The sequence below is a fragment of the Hoplias malabaricus genome, chromosome 12, assembly GCF_029633855.1.
Source record: "Hoplias malabaricus isolate fHopMal1 chromosome 12, fHopMal1.hap1, whole genome shotgun sequence".
NCBI lineage: Eukaryota > Metazoa > Chordata > Actinopteri > Characiformes > Erythrinidae > Hoplias > Hoplias malabaricus.
This window is the reverse complement of record NC_089811.1, coordinates 20,640,980-20,651,340: the sequence shown is the minus strand read 5'-3', so window position 1 is coordinate 20,651,340 and position 10,361 is coordinate 20,640,980. Positions and strand designations below refer to the sequence as shown.

At 38.1% G+C, this 10,361-nt stretch overlaps 1 protein-coding gene across 1 annotated transcript in view; it reads right to left on the bottom strand.

Moving 5' to 3' along the window:
* Nucleotides 1-4,874: 4,874 nt before the first annotated feature.
* mao (monoamine oxidase) overlaps nucleotides 4,875-10,361 on the bottom strand; it is a 45,934-nt gene continuing 40,447 nt past the window's right edge. Inside the window, exons 14-15 of the mRNA XM_066686416.1 lie at nucleotides 8,123-8,185; nucleotides 4,875-8,036 (exon numbers count right to left, since the gene is read on the bottom strand). Coding sequence (XP_066542513.1) covers nucleotides 7,881-8,036; nucleotides 8,123-8,185 — 219 coding nt within the window. The 3' untranslated portion in view covers nucleotides 4,875-7,880. The remainder of the gene's footprint in view (nucleotides 8,037-8,122; nucleotides 8,186-10,361) is intronic.

Below are 10,361 nucleotides of genomic sequence, written 5' to 3'. Positions count from 1 at the left end.
GCACAGAGACTTGTTCTGAACTGGCTCTGAGTAGGCTCGGGAGCTGCAGAGGGATGCAGAGAGATGTGATGTATGAACAGTGAATCTGTTCTGAAGGTCTCTGCAGCAAGGGGCCATGCTCAGATGCAAAATGATCAACTCCTGTCCATAACTGGGGGGACAGAGCCTTTTCTGTAGCTTCTCCTTCTCTTTTGAACTCTCTCTCCAGACATATCTGAGACTGCACTGATCTGGTCTCATTCAAATCACTTCTCAAAACTGACTTTTCAGATCAGTTTTAATGTAGGAACTATTTTGCTGCTTAATGTTTTATCTAGTGTTCTTATTTTTCTATTGTATTTTATTTTATTATTTGAACTGCATTTTATAGGCTTTAATGTTCCTATGCACTTTTGTTTCTCTGGTTGTTTTTTAATGCATATAATGCAACTTGGAGTATCTCGAAAATCACTAAATACATAAAATGTATTATTATTATTATGTCCCCTCCAGGGTGTGTTCCCACCTTGTGCCCAGTTATTCTTGGTAGGCTCCAGGTTACAGGCAATGAATGAATTAATATACTATTATTATTATTATTATTATTATTAATTAAGCAGCTGCAGCTCGTATTTTTTTTTCTGGGGCAAAGTACTGCAGTTAACTGTTAATGTAGAAGTTCATTCATAAGGGTACGCAACACCCTACAAAAGCCTTGAATGAGGCACTGTTTATTGAAGAGACCTCTTCAGCATTTTTGTTCTTCTTATTAATTTCGGTACACCCTTTCAGGTGATGCAATGCAATGAAAGTGATTCTGAAAATATAAAATCTGCAACAACAACAACAAAAAAAGACAAAATCCTCAAAATACTTATGAATGTGAAAAAAAAATTATTCCCTAAATCTAGAATTGAATTAAAATTCTGTCAATTGAAAAAAACAAACACTACACTTTTTCACATTGAATGCAGTGTTATTTTTTTTTAAAGTTCAAGATCAAAACTTGATATTTCTGTTTCAATTTTAGCTTTCAATTACATTAGTTTTGCTTGTTTGTTTTTATTTTCTTTTTGATTTATTTATTTTATTTTACAATTTACTTTTCAAATTAACAAAACTTAGGATTTGGCTCCAAACATTAATACATTTGGGTATGTCCTGTACAGATATTTTTTTCAACAATTCCCAAGTTCTGTTGTGGCCCCTGATATTTATTTATTTACTATTATAATTTTTTACCTGTTTTCAATTTGATCTACACCTTTCATTAAAAAAATATGAAATAAACAAATAAATAAATAACTTTTAAGGACCTACCAAATTGTTCTGACAACTTGTGAATCAGCAACACGTTCACTGCTGCGAAATGGAGCCAAGGGTCTCGTCCAGAGGCGATTGCTCTAAGACTGCAAGGAAAGCTCAGCTTCCCCTAAAATGTCAAAAAATAAGTGATCAAATATATTCTGTTGTGTACATGTCATTGAATAAATATGCACTACAACGCGCTCAACTTTTGTTCAGAATCAGCTTCTTATCACTGGTAAAGACGCGGCTTTCCTCTCAATCATTCCCGCAGCCTCACAGTGATTTAAAGCGTCCACAGAGTTCAATAGCGAAGCAGCGAAACGCGACGAGTCATTGGATAAATGCTGGGCTTTGTCCCGCCCGTCGGACGCTCAGCGTCTCTGGGGGTCTATGGGGCAGTCGGCTGGCCTCGGCTGGCCCGGACGCTCAGCTTCTGCATGATGATTGGATGATCTGTCTGAGGCTGAATCCCTTTTTGATTGACAGCGAAATGAGCGAATCAGCGATCCTTTGGTGTAAAGATCTGTGGAAGCATTACATTTTCATTCTGTTCTGAGTTGAACCGGAGACTTCCTTTATCCTCTTAGCGGCATTTTCTTTGTTAAAAATGACTAGCGACAAATCGAGCTTCTATTTCTTTTTCTGGGTTTTTTGTAGCTGCTTGTGTTTGGAGACTTCTATCGCAGTTTCTGTCCAGCGGGTGCTGCTGAGCCCCTCCACCATCACAAAGCACTCACAGGCGGACACACTTCACATGGGCCAAGGCCTATCTGGCCTAGCTCTGCTGGCCATTGAGAGGACACTAGTCAAGTCCCTGGAAAAGACGCCTTGTTGGTACAACAGCGTCACAGATCATTTTCAATTTCCGTATAAATAAACTGACACATTTTATGATGTAGGCCGAAATTGAGCTTCCCCTCCTTGAAAGACCAGCATCCGCCACTGGTCTCGTCCCTATGTCTGCTTTTCCCGATCTAAGTAATCCAAACACATTCGGTGATGCTGAGGTTTGGACTCTGGGATGACCACTGTCCATTGAACTGGGATCACCGGAAATTTTGAAAAATAATAATTTTATCATTTTTTGTGTAATTCCATCAGCCATAACACCACAACATGCAAATTCAATGAAGCTAAATAGAGTTAGACTTGGGTGGTTGCTAGCAGTTGTGTTGGTGGAGCCAACAGGGGGCGCCGTCCTAATGGTTTGTTCAGATCCTTTCAGACTCCGTGTTGAGCTGTCCTCAAACAGGGGAAACACTTGTGGATATTTTGAAGATCTGAAGCATATTTTGCTTGTTTTTCTTGTTTTTCCTGACAGTAACTAGTAACCTATAAATCTTTCCCATGGGCATCAACATGTTATAAAAGAATCAAACGAGCAGTCCCTCTGAGAAGGGAAACAACTGTATGTTACATGTGCACGGTAATGTGTTTACAAATGACCATTAGGTCCATTCTGTATTCACTACACTGTATTTATGCTGGGAGCTGGTCCTTTGAGCTCAGCAGAAGGGTAATGATAGATTGCTCTCAGTGATCATCTCTCAAGAGTGAAGAGACAGACACGGCATCTCAGTGAAATGAAGGAAACAAATTTAATTTCTAAGCACATCATAACTCACTCAAAGCATTTATTGGTGGAAAGAACCTCCTGTAATTCTGCAGAACATCTATCAGTGTTACACTGGCATCCTCTTGTGGCCAGTATTAACACTGTGGTGTACAGTAGCCCTATGTGACAGATGCAGAAGGCTGATCATCTGCATCTTGTTCTGCACTGTAAAAATCATCTGATTTTGTTCTGCAAAAGACAGAACATATCATCCATATCAGAACAAAACCTTGTATGAAACAGATACATTAAAAAAAAACACTACTGTCTTTACACATTTAATCCCATATTGTAGCCTACCTCTGCATTTCTGTGATGGTTAGCACTGGGTTTAGGGCTCTGTAAAGGCTGTTGTATATTGCCCATTCTATTAGAATCATTTAACCTTAAAGCACTTGCTTTTACTCACCTTTTTGACACCTTCACTGAACAAAAAGCAATAAAATGTAGGTAATCTCATTATAGCCCAATATATTTTTTTTATATTTAAGAGGTATCCATTTGTTCAAAAATATATTTACAACAAAGAAGAAGACCAGAACTAACAAGATTCCCTAAAGAGGCCATATCCTACTGGAAGCCCACCAGAGGCAGTTAAACCTCATTTTTCCCATATAAAAATCAGGCAGTTTTTGTTACCGTCTTCAAAGAATTCCACCATCTGTGTTGCTCAGTTTTTGAAATGTGACTGAAGTTATTTTGAAGTGTTTTTAATATTAAATGGTTCTTTGACAAGAAACGGCCTCAGAGTCTATGGTATAACTAGAGATTTTTATTTAGTGTCCAAAATGACCAGTGAACTCGTGTGTGTGCGCCTCTTGAGTTTATATATATAAAATATTGGTGGCAAATGATAAATATGATCAAATCTTCACAGATGTCCATAGCATTTCTAAAAGATTTGAAGTTTCAGCTTTTTCTACACACAATGTGAAGGACAGCTGCTATATTCAAATGAAGTAGCACACTAAACATCAACAAAAAAGCAAATTGTTTGGAATATTTTTCCTTGAACTGTGACAATATGTAAATCACTTCTGCTGTGACTGGCTATCCCAGTTTTCACAAACTTTTTCTGTTGTCCCCCGTTTTGTAGATGAGAATATTTTTGCGCTTTTGTGATTGTGCTTAAACATATTCGCGCCTAATTGCTTCCCTGCACACAAAATAAATTATAAAACAGCTTCCGGAGAGGAAAAAACCTAAAAACTGCACATTTGCTCTGCAAAGTGACACATTTAATGACCACATCTCTTCAGTGACTGATATGAGCTTGCTTTGAGATATGCCTCATCATATTTTCTTGTTTGGAAGTTGTGGCTTGAGAAAACTCACAATCTGCTGCTTTTGCAACGCTTTTTCCTTCCTATGTGGTGACAAATAAATTATTTTTGCGCTCTCCATTTTCAAACTACTTAATTTTTTAAGGTTTTTTTTTGTCATTTTTAGTACTATACCACAGTTAACATAAAATTACAGTGTTACAATTGCAGTATTACTATTAAATGTTACACCAAATATGTTTTGAATCTTCTCTGTACACCTAATAAATGTGGACTGCTGTGAAATTGAAGGGAATCTAAATATTTTATGTAGATTCTGTGGATTAATGAATAATGAATTTAAAAAGGTGAGGAAAACAAGCTGGTTGCTTGCTTTAGCATCATGCTGTACACAGCCTATCCTCCGTCACATTCCTCTGATGGTAAAGTGGGCTATTTGGCACTCTGGTAGAACACTACTGACTGCAATAATGGAGAGATGTAAGCTAAACGTGACTCTAAGAGTAATCACGTTGGGCCAAACGATGGAAACAGCGAGACTGTTAGGAGTCTATCTCATCTCCCTCTGAGATAATCCCACTGTGTGTATGTGTGTGTGTAAAGAAACAAAAGGGCAGCAGTTCAGGTGTGAAGGCTGTACATACACTGATAACAAAAGAGCAGCACACACAGGAGATAAATTTCACATTTTTATTACCAGCTGTGTTGTTGTATTTATACAAAGAGATCAAATAACGCAATTACGAGACTAGAACACTGGACACTATGGACTATGGACAGAGAGAAAGGGGGCTTTTGTGGAAACTAGTGCAAACAACAAAGAGTTTCAACTTAGATCAGCACTAAAAGTTTGCACTAAGCATCATTACTGCACAGAAACACACACACACGCACGCACACACACACACACACACACACACGCACGCACACACACACACACACACAACTCACCAGGCCAAATGGTAACACCAATCACAACAATCAGGACAGGATTGACAGAGTCACTGCAGGGTTACTAAGTTCACAGACTTAAAAAAATATATATGTTTCAAAGCTTCACACAGGTAAGCTTTCTGAGTGTTACAGTCAGCAGTCAGCCTTGGCTTACCATCTGGTTCAGATCTATCAGCTCTGGGCCCTCAGAGGCTACTTTAGGTGTCAGAGATATGCAGCTGACTCAATAAGAGTAAGGGAAAATGGTACTAAATGATATGCTATTGGCATGTCAAGGATCTCATTGTTTTATCATTGATGGTTCTGCAGTATCTCCTAAAATCTGAAATCAGTGGTGGATTACTACTATCTAATATCTATTACTGAATATAATTTAGAGTTTTACACTTTTTACCTTTTTAGCATTTGGCAGATGCTCTTATCTAAACTGATATACAATTTGATTCATGTTACAGATGCAGTGTTAAGGGCCTTGCCCACGGTTTCTTATTAGATTGTGAGAGGGACTTACCCAATTAGGGAATTGAACCAAAGGCCTTGGTGTAGAAGGCAGCAGTGTTACCTACTATGCAACACCAGCATAATGATAAGTTAAATCAGAGATGTTTAACTTACTCTTTGAGAATTTTCAGGCCTAGTTATAGTTGCCAATCTACAACTAAATAATCAGTATTTAGGGGAGGTTTCTTATAAAAGGTGTGTTGTTTGATTTGAAAAAATTTCTTAATGCCTTTAGGATCTAGTTTCTCTTGCCGAAATTAGTGGAGTAAAATGTAGCTGATTTATTTGGAAAAAACAGAAATGATTCAGAATTTTCCATTAGACGTATATAAATTATACTCCGACACTTCTGAAGCACATCAATGTCCACCACAGTGTATATAATCTCATTTCAGCAAACATGCCAGTGCCAAAATGATTCAATTTATGTCCACTCACTAAAGTAGCCAGGGACAGACCCAGAAACAGTGTGCTAGACAGGACAATCACAGAGGCACTTGAGAACTGAGGAACACTACAAAATTATTAAGGCACCACAGACAACACTCACAATGTATCTTTGGAACAACAACACATTCCACATACACTTGGGCTTACACATACAATGTGTTTTTATATCATCCTCATGTCTTTTTTTTTTAATATAAGGGACCCATGACATTTTTTTCAATAACACACGTTTAAAGATCGTACCTGGTGAGGAAGTACATTTTAAATTCTCTTGGTTTACTATAGCTTTTTTCTTTTTTTTATAATTGGTCAATGGAACAGTTTAAAAAGTAGCAACAGCGAGAAAATCAAACTGTGGAATATCTAATGATATCTGGAAAGTAATAAAAACTTAACCCTTGAATATGAAGCTTTCATTTTAAATGTAAAAACAAAGTTTCATTTTCTAAGCTGTGCTTGCATAATCTCTGGCAACAAGGACACTCATAGATGCAAAGCACCAAAGTTGTTTTTTGTTGTGCTTATTATGCCCTCTTGTGGAGAATTCTAACCTACAAAATAGGAACGAGTGAGTGAATTACAAGCCAAATCTGTGAGGAGCTTCGCAGCCAATAATAATAATAATAATAAAAAAAAAGAATACAGAATTGGATCAACTCTAGCACTTCATATACATGAAAAATTATGTGTATTTGTGAATATGAATGGTAGAAAAAAAGTCTAATTCAATCTAATAATGAAATAATATGGTCTTATATTACAACAGGGCTTCAGTGTAAATATTGATCCCACAGTGTATATGAATCCATACAAAGTGTAAGACAACTCTTAAGTTCTGATGATATTTTTAAACGATAAGTGATATGAATACTTAATTAAAAACCTGACATCAACATGACTGGTTTTGGATGAAGAAAGATTGATGATGTTTTATGAATTAAAAATATATAATAGCATATCATTTCTGGACGAATGCTCTTAAAAACATATTAAATGAGAAACAAAAATTACATTCAAATGCTTAAGATCAGAAGTGACACATGAGAAACAATCATGCACAGCAGCTTGAGACTTCAATACTTTTGGGCCTTCTTGAGCTTTTTCATTCATAGCATGTACCTGTAAGATATAAATCCATCTAAAACACATGGGAGGCCATTTCAGCCTGACTGGGTTCAACTTTACAAAGACTATCACATTAAATATTCATAGCAATGTGGGATGAACATATGATGCTTTCTTTATAGAAAACAGGGAATTGTTTGCATTTTTATAATGTTTTTGAGAGCATATGTATGTGCCTTGTCCCCAGTTGTGTTATATATAGCTATACAAAACGTTCAGGTAATGCTGTGTGTTTTTAACAATTTCTGAAGTCTAGCTCATGTTCCCTGGAACAGCACCTAATATCAGCAGAGGTAATCCTTATGACTGGTTCTGGATTTTTACATAAATGTTTACAATATGTGCAGTGAATTTTCTGGGAGAAATGATAATGATGATGGCAATAGACAGCAGTGGAATGTTGTTGGTCACTAAAAATTTAGCACAAACTACTTTCACTGTTACATTTTGCCTCTGGCTATTGGATAAGGGCATCTAGATTAACTATTGAATCATTATTCTCCAATTTCTTCATTAAGACATGATCGAGTGATAAGAACATGATTGACTTAAAACCCTCACCTCAGTGAGGTTTGTGGTGTGTACCACGACCTTTGACAGGTGACTGACTGGACAAAGCAGTCTTAACCAAGGTCATTGACAAAAGCTATGGAGAGGGAGGACCTCTAGCTTCGTGAGAGGAGTCCCTTCTTGTAGGCTGCTACACCGACTATGGTGGCAATGGTCAGGAAAGAGGACACACCCATGAACTTCAGGAATCCCCCGACGGATGGCAAGTTTCTTTCCCAGAATGTGGTAACAAACGGCAAAGCAGGGACATCCTGGACATAATGTAATAATTAGTGGTCAAACATGGTATACTATGGTGTAGATTTTTAAGGTATGATTAGATTGATGTGCCACATACCATTGATTCAGGCTCGGGTTGCCAGATCTGGCTTGAATGCAGTTTCCCCATTGCACACAAAATCTGAAAGAAAAAAACACAAATGCATGCATCAATCAGATACAATACTGTATCCACATGAAGTCGCCACTTTATCAGAAACACTTTCCTTGAACCCACAATTAATGCCCACTGCTATATAGCAGCACTCTGAAGGTTTACAATTACTGACTGTACACCATCTGCTGCTGCACAACACAACAGCTAGTCAGCGTTTATCAGTTTCTGACCCACCAGCCAGTATAACTTAACAGACTATTCTCTGGTTGAAGTATCAGTGCCATAGTTCAGGTGAAGATGGTTGATTTCCCAAATGATTAAAAATAAATATTCCAAAACATTTAACAAAATATTTATTTATATAAAATACTCCTGGTACTTAATGGTCAGTCCGTAATTGTAAACATACAAAGTGCACTGTAGTCCATCTGTTGCTCTGGATACATTGTTTGCCCCTTTTCACCCTTCTGTTCAAATGGTCAGGAACCCCACAGAGCAGGCTCATTCTCAGTGCTGCAGTAACACTAACATTGCGGTGTTGTGCTTTTCCAGTCCAACTTTACATGACTCAACATGGCTCGGCTCACTTAAAGCCTGTCGCTTTTCCACTGGCAGGGCTCCCCTGGGAAATGGACCCGGTGATGTCACAAACCCCGTCTCTAACAGGAATCGCTGGCTTTTCGAAAACCACAACAACGGCACTGTTAAAGTTAGGCACTATGTACTCACTGTGTATTGGCATGTTGTTTTTGTTTTTTTGGACTGAACACGTGTACTGGAAATAGTTATGCGCATGTCGCGGTGGCATAAATACTACATAGCTGAGTCAATGATAATTAATTATTTAATTCATTTTTTTAAACTCCATGTTTGGGAGTCATTAAATAATATGTAGTGTCTTTACCTGTCCAATTTTAGCTTGGCCATTTTCACATATTATAAAGCAGAATTAGCTAGATTTAATTATTATTAATGAATTATGCTCATTGACATGCTGTAGGTCCTTGGCTCTGAAATTGAATCTGAACTAGAAGTTATAATTCTATACAAGAAAGGTGCACACACAAACAAATAACCAATGACTGGTTTTATTACACAACTGGTTTATTAATTGTAATATCAAATAATGAATATTGATTATACATTCATATAATGAAATGGATTACAACGATACATGAGGGAACAGGGAAATTAATATATGAGGGAACTTCTCTATGATAATTACCCTAGATTCTAGGAAAGGCTATTGTTGATCCCAGCAAGCATTCAGCACCAACCTCCTGAGCAATGAAAGAAATTAGACCATGTGACCTTACGTATCTGTGGAGATGGACTAGAGATAGCTGGGAGTATGTCACTGACACACTGTGTTTTCCGGCGTGGCTTCCTGGAGAACTGCAGACGCGGGCGTTCCTTTTCTCTCCCTTTTCATACACGGCGACCCCTCCGTTGGAGCTGGTGGCGGTCTGAAGTTCTCTGTGGGGATCCTCTGCCATCGCTGATCTGCCGCCTTGTGAGAGACATGTTCATGTAGGCCTCATTTCAGAAGGTCATTCTGAGGGTGCGTGTGACCGTCTTCTTCGTCGCTGGTTGGGAAGGTTTTGTCATCCCTTTGAGGATCAAAGTTCTTAGGTCTCCTTCAATGCTCTGGCTGTGGCGTTGAATCTTGCTGGAATAAACTACAGCCCTTTTTACTATAGTTTTCTACTAGAGATAAAATTAAAATAGAACTTCTGTTCTATCTGGACCATGCTTGAGGGGCCCGAGACTGTTTAAGGGAGCCATGAGAGAGTCTGTGCCTGCAGAGACGTCTGCAGAGCTGGAGAGCTCTCTGACTACCCTATCTGAGAAGCATTGTCTGCTGGAAGCAGGAGAGAGACGTTCTTCAGAAAAAACTTTTTCTCGCCAAAATTTCTCAAAATATGTCTGAAGAGTGCATTTTGCAAAAAAGGTGTGTGAAAAGAGCGAGAGAAAGGGGCAGAAAAAGAAAAACGTGTGTCATTTGGCGCCACTGGGTTTTTAAACAGAGTTGAATACCTGATCTATCACTGGTCCTCAGTGATAGAGGATTGGAGCCTCTTTTGCTCCTGTTTGGCTGTTTCCTGTACCTTGGTAGTGACATCACATAAAATTTATGACACTTGACAAGACAAAGATCTGAAGACTATCCTGTTGAATGACTACCCCAAGATTATAAAAG